The 24,443-nt window shown below is 40.7% G+C and overlaps 1 protein-coding gene across 4 annotated transcripts in view; it reads right to left on the reverse strand.

Annotated features, from left to right (window-relative positions):
* ELMO1 (engulfment and cell motility 1) overlaps positions 1-24,443 on the reverse strand; it is a 548,078-nt gene that overhangs the window by 424,184 nt on the left and 99,451 nt on the right. For all 4 annotated transcript variants that reach the window (XM_037837090.1, XM_037837088.1, XM_037837089.1 and 1 more), the window contains one exon: positions 87-127. In XM_037837090.1, the coding sequence (XP_037693018.1) occupies positions 87-127 (41 nt within the window). The remainder of the gene's footprint in view (positions 1-86; positions 128-24,443) is intronic.

A 24,443-nucleotide genomic window follows, 5' to 3' on the forward strand; every position in this document is an offset into this window, starting at 1 on the left:
CATTTTACTATTGCACAGGAAATATTTCATTTGCCTGTCAATTTGTGGCCAGTAGTGTCTTCAGATAAATGCTGAATGGCACTTACCCATCACAGACTTCCTTTATTATTGCAGACAGTGGTTTTTTCTGCAAAATAACAAAAAAAAGGGAAATACTTTCTGTTAGTTTCATGTCATTTATTTTAAAATTTAAAAAAAAAAAAAAGGAAGAGCAGCCTGATGAAAAGGTGTCTAAGCAGGGAAAATTTATAGTTTCTATCCTTATTTGCTATACATAAGTCTTTTATTTTTCTCAAGGTAATAACCACAAACCCATTACCACCAAATTTATTAATAATTTATTACCCTTGTGGTCCTTTTTATCCCATATATAGCATTACTAGTTGAACAAGATGTACGTAAATTGAACTTAGCAGCATTAAAATCAGGATGAAAATAAAGCCTAGCAATGTTAAATCAGAACCTGGATTCCTCAGTGGTAGGACAGTCATCGGGCAAGCAGGAGTTTAGTCACATACAAACAAGCTTGGCTTTGTGATGTTCTTTTATGAGAACGTGCAGCAAATGGAGAATGAGGCAATGCAAAACTGTTGCTACAAAGGGCACAGAATTCTCCCCCAACCATGGCCCCGGTAAATGCCAACCACGCAGCAGCTTGAGCTGGACACACTCCAGCAAAAGGACAGTGACACCAAATGCCTTGGTATCAACTGGAGGGCAGACAACAGCTGTGCTCCGCCAGCCCCGGAGAGAAGGAATGCTGCGAAGAGACAAACAAGTCCACCCAGAGATGTTAAAACTCTGTGCTTTGGATGCTAACAGCCTCTGGCTCCTGGAGTGAGGATTAGTGTTGTCAACCCAAAGAACAAGCCACAGGCAAAAAATGAATGGGAAGAGAGGAAGAAAAATCAAAGTACAGTGTTCCTGGGTTTGTAGACACAACCACGAAGGAGCCTATAAACCTGGTCTATCCCTATTGTTCTCAAGGGCATTGTAGTGTCAGGGAGATTCGGAATCAGGCAGACCAGGTTCAAATCTGGCTCTGTCAATTCATCTGCAGTGCGACCTACAGTTTCCTTAACTTGCCGAGTCTCAACTACTTTATCCGAAAAATGGGGATACGACCTACCCCCTCCTTTGGAGTGTTGTGAGAATTAAAGAATGTTAAATAAAATAAAATAAGGATGGATACGAAGGGCAAAAGACTCAAAAAGTGTTAGGGCCCCAGCTTCTTTATCCTCTCATGTCCAAAAGATCTCCATTTTCAATTAGCATCCTTGCCCTTGGAGACAATGCTGCCCGGTTGTAAATTCTGAACTCTGTTTGCACAGCCCTTTCTAAACCCCAGCTGAATCCCCAACTCAGTCCACTGTGTCCCTCGGAAGAGCTTCCTCCCACTGCAGCTCTAACCCCAACGGCTAAGCCCACCACCGTGTGTTCTTAAGCATGTCTGCCTACCACTGTAGACGCAGTCAAGGCTGGGGCGGGAAAGGCGGGTGTGGAATTGTGGAGGGATGCAAAGATGGTGCATATTCCTGACATCCTGAGTTGGTCTCCTTTAGAATAAGATTAGAAATGGCACTTGGGTTCTTCAGTGTGGTTACACGTTACACATGTCTGAAGCCTTGGCAAAAAACCACCCACTGTCATGACTCCCGTGGGTATAAATCTCCCTGGCAACATGGGACATGACTCCCAAGGATGAGCCTGGCCCTGGCATCATGGGATTGAGAAATCCTCCTTGTCCAAAAGAAGGAAGATAAATGAAACAAAAAGTTTCAGTGGCTAAGAGATTTCAAATTGAGTGGCAAGGTCATTCTGGAGGTTATTTTTATGTGTTATATAGATATTCCATTTTAGTTTCTAGTGTATTAGAATAGCTAGAAGGAAATACCTGAATTTGTTGAACTGTAATCCAGTAGCCTTGATTCTTGATGATGACTGTATAACTGTATAGTTCTGTCATGTGACTGTGTGATTGTGAAAACCTTGTGACTGACATTCCCTTTATCCAGTGTATGGGCAGATGAGTAATAAAATAAAGACTCTATCTATCTGTCTATATGGGGGGGAGGATGTGGGATGTTTTGGGTGTTTGTTTTCTTTTTTTCTTTTTTTTTGGAATAATGGAATGTTCTAAAATTGATTGTGGATGAATGCACACTTATGTGATGATACTGTGAGCCACTGATTGTATACTTTGGATGGATTATATTGTGTGTGAATATATCTCAATAAAACTGCATTAAAAAAGAAAAAAGAAACTGCTCACTGAAAATGGGTCTAGCTGTGAGAAGCAGAGCAAATCTGTTCGCACAACCAAATGACAAAGGAACTTTAGGAACAAAACTTTCCCCAGAAGATGAGGATTTTGCACTTAATAGCTTCCAGAGACTCTTCCAGGATATAGCATATAAGGAAGTCCTATCAGACAGTCTCCCAGCCCCTAATCTTGCTCCTGGCATGCACAAAACTGAAATATAAACAACAGGCCTGGGATTCAGTCTTACATTATCTCAAAACAGTAGATCAGACCAAGTAGCTGTTGCTAGTGAGGTAGGAAAAGGCATTTAAAGTAATTGCTCCCAGAATCAGACTGCTTAGCTGAGGTCTTTTAGAGCAATTGCTTGGATTTTAATTCAGGTCTAATTCACAGATGTGGAATAAAGTAAAAAAAAAAAGACAGAAGTTTATGATGTACTATTATATCTAGCATACTCAGAAGTTGGATATAGAGACAAAAGAGAAAAGATTGAAGACAAACTCTAAACCACAGAGGAAAAGGAATCATGGTTAACTGAACATCCATAATGCAGCCTAACCAATTCAAACAAATGTCATGAAAAGACAAGGCTGATCCCATGGCCCACTCCCTATATCTGTCCTCTCCATTGTTCTATCCATTCCAATAAAACATTAATCTCAACCACCCAAACGCTAATTCTAATCACCTTTTCACAGTTCTCGTCTTCCTTAATCCATCTGCTTTAGTTGACCTTATGGTCAAATATTTGATGCTTTTCCCTTTGTAACCCTCCCTTTCCAGAGCTTCTAGGATATACACAATTTGTCCTTTATTCTGCTGCACTTATAACCAATTCTTCAATAAAATCCAAGAAATCCTTCATAGCTCCTCTTTTACCTCCAGCTTCCTAACTCCAAATGTCTGGTCTTGTCTCTCTTGCTTTTACTTAATAGGTTAATTCCTTGTGGATGGCATTCATGTCATCTTTCATAAGTCTATAGCTCTGGTCCCAAATACGCTCTTGCAAGTCTCTGCAGATTGTTAGATACAGCATTTTAACTCTCAGTCTTCAAACATCTTAGTAAATGTGTCCAAACAAAAGCCACCTCCTTCATCACTCCCTAACCCTCAATCAGCCCTGTGCAGGTTTGGAAATAGTATGACCCTCATAAAAGCCATGTCTTAATCCAATCTTGTGGGATATTTGGACTAGGGTGTTTCCATGAAGATGTGACTCACCCAACTATAGATGAAACATTCTGATTAGATATTTCCATGGAGGTGTGGCCCTGCCCATTCAGGATAGGTCTTAATTAGATCATTGGAGTCCTTTAAGAGGAGCAGGAGCCAACAGGGATGTTTAGAGATGCTTGGAGATGTGGACAGAAGGACGCTTGGAGATGCTAAGCTAAGAGATGAAGTCCAGAGTTTGCCCCAGAGAATCTAAGAGAGGACCCCCAGATGCTTAGAGAGAAACATCCTGTGAGAGACAAGCAAGGATGCACAGGAACTGAGAGAGAGAAGCTAAGAGAGACAGAAACCCAGAGACATTTTGTAGAAAGCCATTTTGAAACCAGAACCTGGGAGCAAAGGACCAGCAGATGCCAGCTATATGCCTTCTCAGCTGACAGAGGTATTCTGGACGCCATCGGCTGTTCTTCAGGGAAGATATTCTCTTGTTGATACCTTAACTTGGGCACTTGCATGGCCTCAGAAATGAAAATTTGTAATCAAATAAACCCACTTAATGCAAGTCAATCCATCTCTGGTATTTTGCAAAAAGGCAGCTTTAGCAAACCGGAACAGATTTTGTTATCAAAGTAGTGGGGTGCTGCTGCTGAGTCTGCAAATACCAAACATGTTAGAACCGCATTTTAAATGGATAAGGGGAAGATTCTGGAAGACTTGTGAGGAGCTTGATAGAAAAGGCTTAGATTACTTTGAAGAGACTGTTAGTAGACATATGGACTCTAAAGATACTTCTGATGAGGCCTTAAAAGGAAATGATGAATGTGTCATTCCCAACTGGAAGAAGGGTGATCCTTGTTTTAAAGTGGCAGAGAATTTGGCAAAATTGAGCCCTAGTGTCAGAAGGAAGACAGAATTTAAAAGAGACAAGCTGGATACTTAGCTGAAGAGCTCCCCAAACTAAGTGTGGAAAATGCAGCCTGGCTTCTCCTTGCAGCTTACAGTAAAATGTGAGAGGAAAGAGATAAGCTGAACTCTCTGGTACAAAAAAACCTGAAGTTGATGGTCTGGAAAACTCTGGGTTCCTAGAAAGTCAAACTGAAACCCCAGAGGCTATAGCCCCACATGAGGATTTAATGAAACCTAGAACCAGCTAGCCATTTCAGTACAAGTCAGAACTGAAGATAGAGTTATTCAGAAAGGATGTGTGGAAAGTCCTATTATCTGACAGTTTTGACCCCTGTAAGCTGCATGCCAAGCCAACAAATTTTTTGACAGAACCATTGCCAGTTTGGACCGGAAGGGACAGAGAAGGGACAAATTGAGAGAAGGATGACTTCAAAGGCAGAACCAAGAAAGCCAAGGTCTGAAGCCAAGAAATCTTGGGCAAGGAGAGCAGAGCAACTCATGCATGTGGAAAGGTTGCGTTTGCCCTGGAGGCAGAGAGCAGGCCTTCTACCTCGATGCTCAGGAAGAGTGCTGCCAACTCCAGGCCTCAGGAAGGGTGGAGCACATTTCCCAGGACTTGGGGAGAGCCTGGCCACTACCCTACTTGTCAGAGAGGGGGAGCATTTGCCCTGGGTATGCAGAGTCCAGGAGACACCCTGATGCTTGAGGAGGGTGGGGCCGAGAAGAAGGTAGTCTCCCCAATGTGTGGATATGCTGGAGCACTCACCCCAGCGTTTGGAGAGAAAAAGGGCTGTCATGTAAGTCTCTGGAAAGGGTGGAACTGCCACTCTCTCAAGTCCCAAGGATAAAAAGTCATTCTATAAATGACTCTCAGATTTTGAAATCTAATGGAGTGTGCCTTGTGGGTTTTTGGAACTGTTTTGGTCCAGTGATGCCTGTTTTCCTTTCAATTTCTCCCTATGGCAATGGAAAAATTTATCCTATGACTGTCCCTCCTTTGCATTTTGGCAGCAGATAACTTTTTCTAAGTTTCACAGGTCCACAGCCAGAGGAGAACTTAGCTTTAGAACAGACTATGCCTGTAACTGATTTTGATAAAACTTGTACTTGTCTATTGTTACTGAAATGATTGAAGCTTTTATGATATTGTGATAGAATGAATGTATTTTTATAAGGAAAAACATGTCTTTTGGGGGTCCAGGAATGCACCAGTTTGGATATATTATGCCCCCAAAAAAGCTATGTTTTAATCCAATCTTGTGGGATATTTGGATTAGGTTGTTTCCATGGAGATGTGACTCACCCAACTATAAGTGAAACATTTTGATTACTTATTTCCATGAAGGTGTGGCCCTGCCCATTCAGAACAGCTCTTAATTAGATCATTGGAGTCCTTTAAGAGGAGCAGGAGCCAATAGGGATATTTAGAGATGCTTGGAGATGTGGACAGAAGAACGCTTGGAGATGCTAAGCTAAGAGACAAAACCCAGAGTTTTCCCAGAGAATGTAAGAGAGGATCCCGAGATACTGAGAGAGAAACTCCCTGGGAGAGACAAGCAAGGATGCACAGGAGCTGAGAGAGAGGAACTGAAACACAACCTGGGAGCAAAGGACAAGCAGACGTCAGCCATGTGCCTTCCCAGATGACAGAGGTGTTCTGGAAGCCATCGGCCGTTCTTCAGGGAAGGGATCCTCTTGTTGATGCCTTAATTTGGGCCTTAGGACTGTAAATTTGTACCAGAAGAAATCCCCTTTATAAAAACAAATCTGTTCCGGTTTGCTAATGCTGCCGTTATGCAAAATACCAGAAATGGGTTGGCTTTTATAAAGGGGATTTATTTGGTTACAAATTCAGTCTGAAAGCCATGAAAATGTCCAAATTAAGGCATCAACAAGAGTATACTTCACCCAAGGAAGGCCAATGGCATCTGGGAAACCTCTGTTAGCTGGGAAGGCACATGGCTGCTGTCTGCTGATCCCAGGCTGTGTTCCAGCTCCCGTGCATCCTTCAAAATGTTGCTCTTGGGGCGTCTGTCCTCTCTTAGCTTCTCTGGAGCAAGTGTCAGCAAAAGTCTGCTTTCAATGGCCATCTCCAAAATGTCCCTCTTGGCTGTAGCCTACGTCAGGGGTCCACAACTCCAAGCAAGTCTAAGCATCAGCGTAGCTTTCAAGGGCCATCTTCAAAATGTGTCTCTCAGCTGCAGCAAGTGTCTGGGCCTGTGTGGCTCTTTTTAAAGTATTCCAGTAACTAAGTCAAGACCCATGTTGAATGGGCAGGGCCACACCTCCATGGAAATAATCTAATCAAATGTATTACTCACAGTTGGGTGGGTCACATCTCTATGGAAACAATCTAATCCAAAGATTACAACCTAGTCAACACTAATACATGCACCCCCATAAGACTCCATCAAAGAACACGGTGTTTTGAGGGGACATAATACATCCAAACCGGCACACAATCCATTTCTGGTATATTGCATAACAGCAGCTTTAGCAAAACAAAACAGACCCCAGCAGCAGCAAGCCCCCTCCAAAGCCCACTCTCCCCACTCCCATTGTGTCACTGTGGCACCACTGCTGCTCAGGGGTCATCATAGCCTTTATTTCTTCACTCCACAAATCTAATTCGTTACCAAGTCACATACACCCTTTCTCTATTATGTCAACATCATTACTTCTCACCTCTTAACAACTCTTCGGAAGACAAACTGAAGATAAATATTTTATTTTAAATTGATAGGTAAGAGTTAAAATGACCTCCCATTCCATCTCCTGCCAGCCAATTAATCTTCCAGAGCACATCTCAGTCCATCAACCTTCAATCTGTTTCCCCAGCTCCAGCTCCCCCTACCCAAGTGCCAGCCCTTCATTAGCAACTCCTTGCCAGAAATTCTCAATCAAATGCTCCACTGGCATATCACATTCAAATTCCTCTCTTCCATTAGTTCCATCAGACCTGCCTACTTTGGTAGTCATTGCAGGCAAGTTTCTGGAAAACTCGTCTTTGCCTTCTCCTTCTTCTTAACCCTGTTCCATGACATTTTCAAGACACCAAGTTGTGTCATTACTTGCTCCACGAGTTCTCAGCACCCCAATCCCATTTCCCTGCATTGTCTCCTCCTCTCCAGCCTCTTTCTCCCCAATCCCCATCGTTGTCACACTATACTTAGAAAAAAACCTTCCATGCAAACTTTGTTCACATCTCATTTTTGCTTCAATATTCTCTAAAAATCCTCCGTGACCATTAAAGTGGAAATCCCTTAGCTTGTTCTCCAAGGGCTTCCATAATCTGGTCTCAAGCAATCAAACATTCTACTAATTCTATACATGTTTCCATGCTTCTGGATTAGTTGATGATTCACAAAAAAAAAAAAAAAAAAAAAAAAAAAAAAAAAAAATTTAAAAAATCCGTATCTATTCTTTTACTTATACCATTTACTCTGTTGAAATGTCCTTCTACCTTTTTTCTCTTCTAACACTGAACTCTTACCTGTCATTTAATATCCAGGTCAAAGCCACCTCCTCCAAGCAGAGATCTCTTATCTCCTCAGCTAGAAGTAATCCCTTAACACATTAAATCATTCCTAAATCCTTTGGCTCATCTTCTGGTTCCCCTGGAGAACAAGGGCATCTTAATTCATCTCTGTTATCTTCCCCAGCCCTCAGGTCTAGTTACCACAGTATATAGGTGCTAATAGAATTTAATAGAAGATAATAAATTTCTGTTGAATATAAAATCCACATATGTACTAGCTTTCTTTTAAAAAACAAAAACAAAGGCATAAATATAAAGCAAACTCCACTGAAGGGTCGCCTGGATTAATGGGCACGTTTCCCACTTTCTACCATGTGAACCACTGCTGGGCGGCTCAAAAGCAGCTGTCGGCAGAAAGCTGTTAGACAGATGAAAGCTGTCACTACTCCCTGCATGGAATCATTCTCGTAGGAGTTATGCCATTCATGGCTTGGAAGAGTATTGAGCAAGACAGCTGACGAAGAATATAATTCAACAGATGACAAAATAGATACTATTCCAATGATCGTTGCCATCAATAAGCAGAGATGCACAGGTGAGGGGTGGAGTTCTGATACACGGATAAGGCCCCAAGTAGAAAATCCTGGTCCACAATCACTGCTTTTCTCACTTCCTCTATGAGGCCCCATCAGTTTGTCGTGAGTTTGCCGCCTGCCCAGCAAATTACAAGCCAAATGTCCGTTCTGGCTATTCAGCCAACATTTGCCCAGAAGTTTACATAATATGTAGCTGTCTATCTGTCCGGTCCTCTCGGAGGACAGTTGACCTGGGCAGCATGTCAGGAGCTTTCTGCAGACCCCCTGAATCATTCACCTTCCATCCCACTGAGAGAAGAGGCCCAGGAGAAAAGAGAATTTGGTCTAGAGAGATGAAAACTGGTTCTTCTCTCTGTAACTACAAAAAAACCCTAAAGGAACTAAAAATAAATCTCTCTACTGAATTTGAATATATCTGGACTTAGAACATTGAGGCAAAATTATTTTAACTGCCTTAGTACTTTTTCTTAACTGATAAAAATCATAACTAAACTCCTTCTTAGACTCAGCAGCGGGTGAGATCTGAAGAGCAGGAATGTTTTTAGGGTTAACGTAGAGGGTTAGACAGTTATCAGATTTGTACATGAAGGGCACCAGGGATCACGTGCCACCAAAACACACTCTTTCCCTCCTTCACTTTAGCAGCAGGGAGATAATCAAGCAGCATATGGAAGCATTTCTTCACTTTATATTATTCTGGGAAATTTTCATTTTTGCAAGAACATTTTTGTTTGTCAAACAAAGTATGTATGCATTTCCATATGAATCTGATTGACAAAGTACCATGTGCCAACAGTTATATTCAAGGAGTAGCTTTCTCTCTCTTTTTAGGACTCATTCCTCCTTTTTTATCTCCTCTTCTCCATGAGTTCCTTTTTTTAAATTAGTCCTTAGGAAAACAGTAAGTCCAGAAAGCAAATTTCCCATACAAAACAATTTTTTACCTAATTTACACAAAATAAGCTAGATTCCTTAAAATGGCCACATTTTCTAGCAGTTCATTTTAAATCTGTATCTCTGGAAATCTCTCTTCTCTCTATATTCCTGCACATGGATGTTGGTCGTTTGCTTTTCTTTCTGTACTGTCTCTCCCTTGCCCTGAAGAAAGTCTGTCTAACAAATTCCTGATTTGAGGTCTCCCACCCTGCCCCCTCTTCTAAGGCTTGGTCCTGCATTTCCAATAACCCAGCATGCTGGTAAGTGGACACCAAGCTGCCCCTTCCAAGGTGCCACTTCATCTACCTCTTTGCTAAACAGGATCCTCCTTCCAGCCTTCCTTTTATCTCTTAAGAAAATCAGTACTCTCCACCCCGGGGCTCATGGTTCCTTTAAGATGAGAAAAGAACCCCCCAGGGAGTCCTGTTTATTTAAGAGGAGGTGGTGAGTCCTGCCTGCCTGAGGCACCATCCCAGGGGACGGCCCAGCTGTGACCTCTCATCAGTGATGCCCGCAGGCAGCCGGAGCTGCTCCACCACCTGCCCTGCCTGTCCGCAAGGCAACTGGCTTTGTGGCTTCACCAGCCTTAAGGTCCACCTCGGAGCTCTCCAGTCTGCTGCTGTCCCCATTCCTGCTTTGACATCAGCCAGTGGCTGCCAGCAGCATCCCCAGCCAGTGTGGCCACATTCCTGTTAGCACCTATGGATTCCCAGGCTGCTGTTCTCCACTCTGACATCTACTGCTCAGGCATATTCCTGCCCTTAACATGGGAATCACCCGGAAAAGAATGTCCAGCATCATCAAAAGTTCACTTCTTCAAAATGTTTTAAATGACATGGGAAAAAAAGGCTTATGAGATGATATTAAGTGATGAGACACCAGAAGAGCACTTAGAATGCTGAATTTTTATTATCTTCTTGCTCTTCTATATCTTCCCTCAACTATGAGCTCTTGAAGGAAATTAGAAAAAGACTTGCTGAGATGCAATCTTGACTTCTGCAGTCTCTGGCCTCGAAACTTTAGGCTTATTACTTTATCCTCTCAATGCTTCCTTTTTCACTTCTGTGAATAAGGATTACAAATAATATCTAGAAAATTAGACTTCATCAAAATTAAAAACATTTGTGCATCAAAGAACATTATCAAGAAAGTGAAAAGACAACCTATAGAATGGGGGAAATATTTGGGTATCAAATATCTGACAAAGGTTTAATATCCAGAATACATAAAGAACTCCTACAACTTAAAACAAAATGCCAAGCAACCCAATTTAAAAAATGGGCTAAGGACTTGAATGGACATTTCTCCAAGAAATTTCATGGCCAATAAGCATATGAAGAGATGTTCAACATCATCAGCCATTAGGGAAAAGCAAATCAAAAAAATCAGAATGAGATACTACTTCACACCCACTAGGATTGCTACTATTTTTTAAAATGGAAAATAGCAGGTGTTGGTAGGGATGTGCAAAAATAGGAACCCTCATGCATTATTGGTGGGAATAAAAACTGGTGCAGCCACTGTGGTTCTTCAAAGTGTAACGTATAGAACTACCATATGACCCAGCAATCCCACTTCCAGGTTTATAGCCGAAAGAACTGAAAGCAAAGACTTGAACACTAATTTGTACACTGTATTTGTACACTAATGTTCAGAGCACTAATGTTCACAACAGCCAAAAGGTGGAAGCTACCCAAAAGTCCATCAACACCTGAAGAGATAAACAAAATGTGGTATATACATACAATGAAATATTACTCTGCTGTAAAAAGGAACAGAGTTCTGATAGTTGCTGCAACATGGATGAACCTTGAAGATATATCATGTTGAGTGAAAAGGTAAGTCAGACACAAAAGGACAAATACTGTATGATTTCACTTATATCCAAATTCACAGAGTCAGAAAGTAGAGTTCAGGTCACCAGGGGCAGGTGCAGGTGGTGGGGTGAGGGGCAGTGAGGATAGGAAGCTTTTGCTTAATGGGTACAAATTTTCTGTTTGGTATGATGGAAATATTTTGGTAATGGATAAGATAGTGATGGTAGCACAACACTGAATCTAATTAATGCTACTGAATTGTATACTTGACAGTGGTTAAAATGGGAACTTTTATGTTGTAAATATGTTACCACAAAATATTTTTTTAAATTACCTAGCATATAGTACTTTCGTGATGATTGAGATAATGTATACAAAATCCTGGTACATAGTAAAGCATTGTATAAATGTTCCCTATTAATATGTTCTTTCAGTTCTTATATCCCCTGTTTGGACACCTCACAGGAACTTTAAAAATAAACCAATGAATGAATATCCAATTCCTCCTTCTTCCTTAAAGTGACGCCAACCCTCAAGCGCTGCACTTGGCATTCGCCTCATCCTGTTCTTTATTCTTCCATGTATTTTCATTTGTTTTGCCAACTAGATTATCCTTCCTCTGAAGGCAGAGGCTGTTTCTGAGACTTTCTGTCCCCGCCCAGGCGCCTGGCTGCTAGGCGTGAACAATGCTTGCAAAGAATGGCTATTGTTTCATTAAGAACACATCTTCTCTTTTCAGACTTTCAGCTTCTTTCCTTTGTTCCTCATCTCTTTCTTACTCTCCAAAGCAGGAGAGCGGCTAAAGATGGAAAACAGCAAGAGGAAGAGAGAGAAGCAATCCCGAGTCACCATGATGGTCCACCCTTCCACATAGACAGTTTTGCACCCCTTTCTTTAACTGCACAGCCATCTTCCACAAAGACTTAAAGATTTTGGTCTTGTCCTTATAAAAAGCCTTACTCCAACACTTTGAAAGTATCTGACAGATGCTTTATTCTGACACTTTGAAGCGGCACGGCACAGCACTTGGGATTTTACGTTGCTTTTATAGATGGAAATTCATTGAACTTATTCTGCACAGCAGTTATGAGTAATTTTGGCCCAGAAAGAAAAGAAACCCAGCTTCCAAATGTCAGAACACCACTGAGAAAGGATAAGCATGTTGACTACGACTCATACAACATAATTTGGAGAAACTTTAATGTACAATAACCCAGTTAGTTCCCAGAGGTGCCCCATGACGCTGGGTCAGTGACACCCCTCATTTCCATAAAAGCTCATGCTTTCTCCAAGGATCCCCATAACTACTCTCCATACTTTCATGCTACATATTTTATTATGGAGGAATCTAACGTGTTCCAAGAGGTGCATGGGCACACTCTGTTTTCCTAATAAAGGCATAAATAATCTGAAAGTTAATGATAAAAGTGCACTTTCCCGAACCCAGAGGAGGCAAATTTAGCTGGTTCTTGGAAGGCAAGTATTATGACAACACTTCCAATGTGAACCACTGATACAAGATTCCACCAATTGTCAGAAATGACAGAGGGATTCACAGCATCTCCAAAGTAGTAAAACCATGCAGAAATTGAAATTGGAAGATGACAAGCTAGGCCACCTTTTTACTGACAAATTATTTGTTTCAAAAATGGTTTACTACAAATGTCTTGTTTCAAGCTTCACAAAACTAATTAAATATTAGATTTCATCAAGGTAAAGGACAATCTTTTCGTTGTAAGGCTCACCGAACTATGTAGATGAGCAAAAAATGCATTAGTGGGTTAGAGACATGCAGATATTCCTTTCTCTTTTAGATATTGTAACCTACTTCTACCCAGTAAAAGCTGTATTTCCTTTCAAGTGGAAGGGAAACTGCAATTTTAGAAAATGACAAAAATATAGAGGTGAACAATGCAAAACCAAAGCACTGCTTATACCAATGATGATCTTTTTGATTCTCTTTGCTAGTCATTGACTATTTTAAAGTGTCCAAAATGTCAATGTTTTGGATGGAAGGAATAATCTCTTCCCTAAATTCCAATATTTTGGACAGCAGCAACAACCAATTTACTAACTCCTATATTGCTCTCAACCTTTCTCAAGGTTTCTACACCATTTATAAGCAAATGTTCTCTTTTATGTGGAAATGAATGACTCCCATTGTGAATTAATTCAGGTCTTTTGGTCTACCTTCGTTCACCCATGTGAAATAATCTACTTATTGGTGTCAAGTTCATATGTGAAAATTTAACTTTATTTATATGCACGGCTTAAAAATAAGTCAGAAAGGCTCAGTAGGATAAATAGAAATTACTTTGACTCTGATGGACAGGAAATTATCAGACCAGGTGAGTAGATATGTGAAAGCCAAAGTAAATGTCAAAGTAATGTTCCGGTCCAATTTAAATGTAGGGTTTTGAAGGTTAATCAGCCACAAAGAAACCAAGACTGGATGGAAAACAGTGGTCAAAAGAATACTGAAAGGAACTGGAGGCAAGGGGAGTATAAAGACATGAGCTCACGTTTTTAATTTAGTAATTTTTTTCTTTTTACTTCTTGTCTCTCTTCTCTGTCATTGGTTTATGTGTTTGTGAATGGATACACTAATGCCAATAAGTCTTTCTCTCTTGAGTAGTAATGGATGTGTTGAGACATCCGCTGGCAGATATTGGAGGGACTTGGGCTTCTGAGTCCACCAGTGACCTGGTGATGGTGGCAACTGATGCAAAACCATAGCCTTGAAGAACAACACAGGCTCTTCTGGATGTGCTTGCACTATGCAAATGAAACTCACAACCTCTACCTTCAACACATCATCAACCCGGACTTTTATCATCTTTCATCACTTGGCCAGTCATCTGATAATAACAATAACAGCCATAGGTATTATTTACTGAGTGCCTACCATCTATCCCCTATAAGATGATATCATGAAGCCTATTTTACAAATGAGTAAATTGTAGAAGAATCTTGAGATGTTAAATAACTTGCTGAAAACCTCACAGAGTATGTAGCAGAGTCAGCAGTCCACCTAGTATAATTTCAGACCCCTTGTTCTTTAGCTCCACCTCAAATTAACACAGTCCTGACCACCACGAACAACAAGCCCAAGTGCCCAATGCCGAAGGAAAGGTTCTGGAACTGTGGATACCTTGATTCCTGGCACCTAGTGAGTTCTTGATAAACGTTATTTAAAGTACAATGTGTTAGTAACACTATGAGAAGAATAGATGATCCTTCCTTATATATAATTCACATGGATTATGATGAAACCAACCCTATGTTGGTTTTGATACCAGCTCTCTGCTCCACCTCCCTTTTCACTTTTGATGCCCAAATCAACACCTCCAGCCCTGACTTTTCTATAGTTTCCTTCTTTCTCAGTCCATTTCAACTGGAATTTGTATCTTTCCATAACCTCAGACACAAATCTTACTCCAAAATGCTCTTTCTCAACTTCCATTTTTATTCAATTACTACTCCTCTGGTTTGCAGGAGAGAAACTTGCGATCAACATTAAGTCCTCCCTATCCTTCATATTGTAGTTTGTTCCTCAGTGCTGCCAATTCAATCTCAGAAGAGATTCTCTAAACCACCCTCTTTATTCTGCCTGTGGGTACAGAGAAGCAATTAAAAGCAAATGACAACTGGACTGCCTAAGGCATTTTTGGTTGAAGGTGCAGAAATGCAAAGGCTTGGCTAAATGGATGTTCACATTGCATATGGAGGAGTTGACAATGTCATGCGCATGAAAGAGAGAGAGAGAGACTGAAAAGGCAAGCCCCAGACAAAAAACACCTACAGCCCCAGAGACAAGTCTTGACCATGTGGACCCAACATTGGTTTTTGACATAATCAGGTGTGCATTTTTAAATAATAAAGCATTACACTGGAGTCTGAGAGACCAATTAGGTGGACCAACTGGCCACTGTATCAAAACCTAAAGGAAATCTGGAAGTAGGCCCACCAATATAATGATGCATGCCCTTTTTTCTAGTAATCTCTTATAAAGTTTTCATGAAGAATGTGAGCTCAACTAAATATCTCTCTACTGGTGTTTTCTACATTGGTAAATGGCCCTGTCATCTGCCTAGTTATTCATGTAAGAAATCTTGGAACCATCCTTGACACCCTGCTCTCCCTTATCACATATAACCAAACATCAATTTCCTGTTGATTTAACCTTCTCATATATCTTGAAGCCACTCACTTCTTGCCATGTCCCCGTCATCATTCTACAACACAGCGTGACTATATCTTGCCTGGGCTACTGCAAGAGCAGTAATATCAGTCCCTCGTATTCCATTTCTACCTCTTACAAAACAATTCTCAAATAACATTCAGAATGACCTTTTAAAAGCACAAGTCATATCATATCAGTCTCCTGCTTAGAAACCTTCCACTTCCCTTTTCTTGGACAGCACATTAAGTCCATGAGCCCCTCATGGCAGAGCCTCTACCAATCCAACCAGATGAATCCAGAGACCCTGTTCTTTCTCACTGCCAAATGTTAATTCAATTCCAGAGGCTGGGAATTGAAGATACCAGCCAGAATCTCTTCAAATATGCTTTTCTACCAGTCATCCCATTATCTATTAGTGGAGATTCCACTTAGACATAGGTTGGAACTTGTTAATATTTCCTTCTTAGAACAGTTCTTTTTTTTTTTTAAATATAGATTACATTTTTTATTACCAGATTTAACAAACATAAAATAAATTTCAACATTTATCCTCAAGACAAGCATAACATGCGGTAAAAGAAAATGATTATGAAAACTGTTGACTGAAGCGTTTATATAGGTATTTATGTAGAGAATCTGTATTACATTCATAACTTTGTGTGGGTCTACAATTGCATCTAAACATAAGTAAAATATCAGTTGCTGCTCTGAAACACTTTTAGAATTACACATTAAATGGCATCATGTGTATCATTCTTTAAATTTTTAATACAGTTTTATTGAGATATATTCACATACCCTAACAATCATCCACAGTGTACAATTATTCACAGTACCATCAAATAATTGTGCATTCATTGCCAGAATCAATTTTTGAACATTTTCCTTACTCCAAAAAAATAAAAATAGAAGTAAAAAAATAACATCTAAAACATTCCATCCTCCCCCATCCCACCCTATTTTTCATTTAGTTTTTGTCTCCATTTTTCTACTCATCTGTCCGTATGTTGGATAAAGAGAGTATGAGCCACAAGTTTTTCACAATCACACTGTCACACTATGTAAGCTACATAGTTATATAATTGTCTTCAAGAATCAAGACTACCAGGCTGTAGTTCGACAGTCTCAGGTATTTCCTTCTAGCTATTTCAATACACTAAAAAGTAAAAAGGGATATCTATACGGCATATAAGAATGCCCTCCAGAGTGACCTCTCGATTCCATCTGAAATCTCTCAGCCAGTGAAACTTTATTTTGTTTCATTTTGCTTCCCCCTTTTGGTCTGGAAGATTTTCTCAATCCCACAATGCCAGGTCCAGGCTTATCCCCAGGAGTCACATCCAACGTTGCCAGGGAGATTTATACCCCTGGGAGTCAGGTCCCATGTAGTGGGGAGGGCAGTGAGTTCACCTGCCACATGGGCTTAGAGAGAGAGAGAGGCCACATCTGAGCAACAAAGAGGTTCTCTGGGGGAGACTCTTATGCACAATTTTAAGTAGGGTTAGCCTCTCCTTTGCAGTAACAAGCTTCAAAAAGGCAAGCCTCAAAATTGAGGGCTCATCCTACTAAATTGTTAGCCCTCAGTGTTTGTCTCAGCACAATTCTTATTTGTATTTTTCATTCCTTTACCTTTTGGGCTGTGTTCTTATTTTCAACCTCTAATTTTCAACCTCTTATTTTCAACCTCTAATTTATCAGTTCTCTCTTTCGCCCCATCTACTCTAGAGTAGATATAAATTGAAAATTGTAAATAAAATAAAAAGTCTTATGTTTTATTTTTTTTTATGTTTCTGTTTCAGCATTTTATATGTTACTTACTGAATGCATATTTTTCATTTCCAAGCTTCCTAACTAGTCTTTTTCATCTACCTATTCTCAATTTATATCTACCTATTTTGTGTTCGTAATCGCCTTTTTGTGTGGGTATTATTCTCTCTTTTTTAAAGTTCTCCCTTTGAGGATATTAAGTTCTCTCTTGCTCTCTGCGTTTCTCCACACCAACCAGAGAGAATTAGGGCTACCCCACACAGTAGTAAAAGGAATCCAATGGGGACAAGTTTTATGATGTATCTGATTGGATAGAAAAGCTGAGTGCGGGAGAGGAGTATAGGAAAACACAGGATTTCAGCCTGAGTAGACTGTATCTATGTTCACACTGTTCACCAAGAAAATGAAAACATGAGGAGGAGTTTGGGATTGGGAGGAACAATCATAACTGTTTTGAATATGTCAAGTTTGAGGTGCAGGGGTCTCTCAACTGGTAAGGCAAATGGGCAGATGGATAGTCATATATATGGGTCAGAATTAAAAAAAGAAGTGACAGCCAGTCATTATGAGCATTATATGGTGATAAAGCTGAGAAATCCAAACTCGTCCCAGAATAATGATTCTTCTATAATCATTTTAAAAATGAATACAGCTCATCACAAAGGCATTCGTTTGACTTTTGACTCTGGATGGCTTTGAAGGAAGGATGTGAATAGGTCTTGAGAAAAGTCAATTCATAAAATGTAATAATATATTTAATCATATGGCAGGGCATGGAAGGGATGTTCTTTCCATCAGGGCCACTCCCTTGCTCTCAGAACTTTCTCATAACTATATTTAACTGGCTGGATCATTAGACAGAAAAAGTACAAACATCACCTATTTCCTTCACTCAGCTGGCATGTGTTGTGAGTTTGCCACGTGCCAGGCACTGTTCCAGGCACTGGGAACAGAGTGGTAACCACACCAGGCTTGGCCCACGCAGAACACGACCTGATTATTATGGTGTTCCAAAGTGGAGACATATAGGACATTACAGGCATAGCTAACAAAAGTCCTCATCTAGTCTGAGGAGTCAGAGAAGGTCTACTCTAAGGATCTTACTTTCATCTGGGATGGGAGAAATAGCAGGAGTTAGAAAGGCAAAGAAGTGAGGTGGGGGGAGGGGGCTTTCTAGTTAAAAGAGAATCACATTTATAAAGGCTTTGAGGTAGGAAGGAGTTTACATTAATGGGCAGTGAAGCTATTCTTATGATAGTGTAATAGGGGAATCATGACATTATGCATCTATCAAAACCCAAAGAACTTAGCACACAAAAAGTGAACTCTAATGTAAACTATGGACTTTGGTTACTAATAACGTCTCAATATTGGTTCATCGATTGCAACAAACGTACCACACTAACGTAAGATGTTAATGGGGAACTTTTTGCATGTGGGGGTGGTGGTGGTGGATGGTATATAGGGGAAAACTCTGTACCTACTGTGCCATTTTTCTGTAAACCTAAAACTGCTCTAAAAATAAAGCTTATCATTGAAAAATAGTGTTGCGTACGACGAGAATCCAGAGAGTAAGCTGGGGAAGTGGGGTCATGGGGAGGCCACAGTGGCTCTAAGCAAGGCTGGTGATATTGGCAAGGGCTGAGGATGGAGAGACCCTAGAAACCATGGCAAGGAAGTCTGGATGTTATTCTAAGTGCAATGGGGGAGCAAGTGAAGAACGCCAAGCTCCAGAGAAGGGATTGAAGGGCAAGTAAGAGCAGTGGCCCTGATGCTACTGAAGTCAACTACTGACAATAAGTAAGAGCAGAGGCTGTGAAGATGAAGAAAGGTGGACAGAATCAAGAACCACTTAGGAGGTAGACAGGATTTGCTATTTGAGGGGCTGTGGGAGATGTGGGTGGGCTGGGATATCAAGCATGATGATGACATCACTGACTGCAGTAGAAAGCCCTGGAGGACACGCTAATACCCGTAATGAAAATCTACCATAAGGAGGCTAGAAAAGCACATATTTTATTTCACTGAGGCTGCTCTCACTTCTTCAGAGTTCTGGGCACATGGCACAGGTCTACATACCCTAGAGATAAGGAACAAGCTGCCTTTATCTAGAACAAGCTGCCTTTTCCTGGGAACTTAGAGTCCTTCCTAATACTGAAGTCTATGTATTTATATACCCCTCTACAAATCACCAATGGAACTAATGGGAAAATGAAGCACAAAGTATGACAAGCACAAAAGGTTCTGGAAATGCATGATGTCTTAGTCATCAAATCTCAAGAAAACATAGTTGATGAAAGGCTCTGCCCTCAGTTGCCCAACCTGCCTTTAGCGACAGTGTCGAGTGTTGGAAAACGGAAGTAGAAAGGAAGACAGTGCCACCCCACCTACCTAGAAAGCTAACCAAAAACTGCAGTCCATTTTCAGAAGGAGAAGCAGGATGCTTGAGTTCAATCTTGCTCAATTAAGCTGAGCTCTCTGTTCAAGGGAAATATATGTTTGCTCTCTTTCTTTTCCAAAGCACGGCAAACACTAAAGAGTTTATGAGGTTATATAGACCCTATCATGTAAGGAGAGAGAGCTAAAACCAGAAAAGGAAGTACCCCAGTCATTTTATTTTAAAGGAAGTTTAAGAAATAGCTGTTACATTTCCAAATCCATTAGTTGCAAAAATCAGATGAGAGATGAATATTTCTTTACCTATATCACTTTACCTTATTATGACAGAACAAAAAGCAATAGTGCAATATCACACAGGCTTTCTCATACCTTTCTTCCTTAGAACAGAAGGAACCCTCGAAGGTACTATGTTTGTACTCTCTATAGATTAAGGAGAAGCAAAGAATTATCAGGACCATTTTGCTGATGGTGAAACGGAGGCACTGCCTTTAGGGACTGGCTGGAAGTTACTGCAAGAACTAGAGTTATCGCCAGCAGATAGTGTCAGAAACTTAGAGGGTCACTTAACTGGGTTTTCCAAATGTAGGTCCAAGAATCAGCATCACCAGGGGAGCCTGATAAGGACAGAAATCCCTAGCCCTTGAACCACCCCTATAAAATAATCCTTTCTGTATTTTCAGTATGTTACATGAATGATTTTGATGCAGAGCCAAGTTTGAGAGCCTCTGATCTAGGCTAATGGTCCTCAACAAGGCACAATTTTGCCCGTCCCCACCCCTTCCACCTGGGGAACATTTGGAAATGTCTGGAGACATTTTTGGTTTTCACAACTGGAGGGAGGGGGTGCTACTGGCTTCTGGAGGGTAGAGCCCAAGGATGCTACTAAACATTCTACAATGCACAGGACAGCCCCCCACAACCAGGAATTATCTGGCTCAATACGGTATAATGCCAAGGTCCAGAAACTCTGATCTAATCCAACCCCTCAGGAATGAACAGCCCAGGTAAATTACATGACTTCTACTTTATGACGTGCAAGATTAGAGTCCAGTTTTCCAGAAACAAAGTCCCATTTTCTTTATCCTATGTGATCTTAAAGACCAACCTGATTCAAAGCTCTTTTCTTGGAAGCTCACTGTCTTTCCAGTGTACCAGGCAGCCAATATTTAAATGTCTTAGGAATTATGGGTTTTCAGCCTAAAGAGCTGACTTTAAGGCATATCAGGGAAAGTTTATATTATTGGTTATAGTCTTGCCTAAAACACAAGACGCTCACTCTATTCTATGCACCAGATTGAAAAATCATAATTTGCTCCTAATGGTTACCATTATTGAGCCAAGTGCTGAGAGATTCATTCACGAAATCCCCACAACACTTGTGAGGAAGGTATGATCATTGTCAGCTCTTCTTTACAAAGCAGTAAACATCAAGTCACAGAACAGGTAAGTGGCAGAAACAGACATTGAATCCCTATGATTCTAACCCCAAAGTCCAGGCTCATAACCACCATTCTGAACTGAATCTCCAGGGGTCCAGCCCCAACCAAATGAGCCTTTCATGGCTCCATCCTGCTTCAGATGCTCCCTTTCTATAATAACTCAGATCACTCACCATCATTTCTCTATTTTCAAGGAAAGGCAAATAGTCTTTGTTTTGATAACACAATGTGTCCCTGGAAGCTACATAATTAGCAAAAGGATCAGGCAAGCCAGCAAGGGTGACTGTCTGCTCAAACCTGGTAGGTTTGGAACCATTGAGCAGGTCCATAAAAGACGGAGATTGTAAAACAGAACTACCCAACAGGAAGGCAGCGTGATTTAGGAGAAGCGGCCTGGGTTTTAGTGTCAAGCAGGGCTAGATTCAAATCAGTACCTTCCTAGCTGCACAACATTAGGCAAATTAGTGAACCTCTGAACAATTATGAAACAGGAATTCTAAAGCCTACTTTTCAAGGCTGTAATAAGGTAATGAAATATTACTTGATGCGCTCTTAACATACTGCCTGGCACACAGAATGTGCTGATTAGATGGCAGTTGCTGCAATGATTATTATTATTATTATTATTATTAATTATATACAGAATGAGCAAAACTTCAAGTGCCAAACACAAAATCCATGAATGTCCTTTAGGCAATTAATGTGCTTTGAAAAGGATTCATGTGAATCAAATTTCTGCACACTGAATTATATCCTAAATATACTACAGAAATATGATAGTTAAGGAAAAACTTCTGTGCATGCTTACCACATGCATCCGTGACTTTTTAAGGGAAATAAAAACCCCCAAAATACAGGACGGAGGGGTGCTATTAAAATATTTGTTTGGGGAATGGAGAATATCGAAGTTTTATTCTTATCTTCACTACTCAGAATTCAAATCTATAATAGACACACAGAAACAGAGGACAGTGTGATGGACCACTGGTTACAAATGTATGTAAAGCACACACTGACCACCAAGAGCTTATAATCTACTTCAAGAGATGGGGTGTATAAGGAAAAATATAAGTAACACTACCTGCAGAATGTATTAACTAAAAAATAAAAGCTACAGGCAAAGAAAATGGCATAAGAAATTAGTAAGGATGTGGAAACAACTGAATTATAACATGATCAAAAGGTTTGAGTACAAAGGAGACTCTCAGGAGTATTGTAGCAAAGGTCAGAATTTGGAGGAATGGAGGACTGGAGAGGAGGCAGGAAGAATTCGAGATGGTATACTGTTAGAAAGAAACAGCAAGAGATGAAAAAGCCTGCAGAGTAGAGGGGATATGCTTCTAAAGGAGCATATACTATAAAGCAAGTGGAAAGTTCATAATTGTATGGCTCATGCACAGATAACTTGGACCTTGGGTAACACAGTGGGAAATCATAGAAGGCTGAGAGTCAAGCTAAAGAATTCAACTCCAGAGTCTCAGGGTCACTGGAAACATTAAGAATCATCCATTGGTTTCCTAAGTTTTTAAATTGCTGTACACTTTCTTCAAACAAAATCTCTCCCAAAAGCATCAAAAAATGAAAACAGATCAACATAAAGCTGCTGTAGTAGGAACCTGGAAGCCCAGTGCATGCATTGCTCTTCCCTGGACCATTTAAGAAGCATCTGCAGAACTAACTTTGAACACCGTGAACTTCTTCTCATCACACTTTCTAGTCTGCATCTTCTGCACAACTGCCTCTCCAAGGGTTTGTCTGATGTACACTTGGAGAACTGACTGAGTTGCCCACCTGCCAAGGCAGCCATGCTAGCTTTTCTCGGGTAGAAGTGAGATCTGTCCCTTGCACAAAAAGGACTGAGCTGTTACACTCGGGGTAATTAGCAACACATCCAATGATCCCTCTGCTACAGGAAATAACTTCAAAAAGTTGATAAAACCTATCAGACCCCCTTGGTTGATGGTTTCAGCAATGAATTGTCCATAATCTCTAAGCAACTGAAGGTTTAAATGAGGGGATAATATATCCATCGAACAGAGAGATGGAACTGGTGGCATCAAGTGCGCCAGGCTGGCGATCAGAGCTGGTGTTAATCAGATAGAGATGCCACATGAGCCCACCAGGAAACATGGAATCTGAGGCAAAGAGTGTGGGTAGAGAACACACAGACCACAGGGCTAAGCATTTACAGATTTAGAAAGGAAGAGGAAGACACGGAATCATGAAGGAAACTTCCAAGTACTAATCAGAGCAGGAGGAATCTCAGTCAGTGAAGATGAACGAAGAGGGGAAAGAGTTCTGAGATAATAGAGCAGTTTTTGTCAAGTGGAACCAAAAGGGCGTGGAATGCCAACACAGAGCAAAGCATGCTTGGTTTAGCAAACAGGAAGTCACTGGAGTCACCAAGGAGGGCACTTCTAGAGAGAGCAAAGTTGCTATTCATTCAATAAGTAGGAAACTTTGGTTTGGCAGCAAATACTGACAACATTTAAATAAGCTTGGAAAGGAAAGACAGAAAATAAATTACATACCAGGAAAAGGGAATTACTAGGTCAACAGGAGGGCTTTCCACAATAGAAAGAGAAAAGCTTACTTACATTTGAAGGCAGAGAAAGAGAAAGGAACAAATGAAGAGGCTACTGATAGGATAGAGCCCGAGATAAGGTGGAAAGGATGGATTAAAAAACAGGTGGAATGGATGCTTGTACGGTATGTGAATATATTTCAATAAAACTGAATTTAAAAAAACCAAACAAGTGGAAAGAACCTTGAAGACATCATGTTGAGTGAAATAAGCCAGACACAGAAAGACAGATGTTGTTATGATTTCACTTATATGAGATAACTAGAATAAGCAAATTCATAGAGACAGAAAATAAACTACAGGTTATCAGGGGTCAGGGCAATATGGAGTCAATGGTTAACTGGTGCAGAGTTCCTTTTTTTGGGGTGACGGAAAAATTTTGGTAATGGATGGTGATGACGGTAGCAAAATATTGTGAATGTAATTAATGCCACCGAATTGTATGCTTGAAGGTGGTTAAAATGGGAAATGCTATGTTGTATATATGTTACTACGTTCAAAAAAAAGCAGAGAAAGTCAAGGAAAAAAAAAAAACAGGTGGAGCAGAAGAGACTGGAGATTGGAATAGGTTGAGATAGCCTTGGAAAGAAAGTGGGACCACCTCTTTTCTGCTGGACAGTGGAAAAGGAAGACAGGAAGGCAGCAAATAAAGGCATTGACAGGTCTGTGGAAGCTGCAAATACAAAAGCAGACAGATTATGAGGCATACAGAGGAGTGGTGGCTTTGTGGACTCTGTAGAAAGCAAGACCTAGGGTCGGGGGAGCGGAAGCAGGTCAGGGGCATGAGATCCTGGAGGTACAAAGAGTGTGTGCAGGGTGCAGAAGAGCTGCTCCCAGAAATGTTGATGATTTGCTAAGATATGGAAGAAAACATCATGGAGGAGTACTAAAGAGCCAGTGA

The sequence above is a fragment of the Choloepus didactylus genome, chromosome 5 (genome assembly GCF_015220235.1).
Source record: "Choloepus didactylus isolate mChoDid1 chromosome 5, mChoDid1.pri, whole genome shotgun sequence".
In the NCBI taxonomy this organism is placed as follows: Eukaryota; Metazoa; Chordata; class Mammalia; order Pilosa; family Megalonychidae; genus Choloepus; species Choloepus didactylus.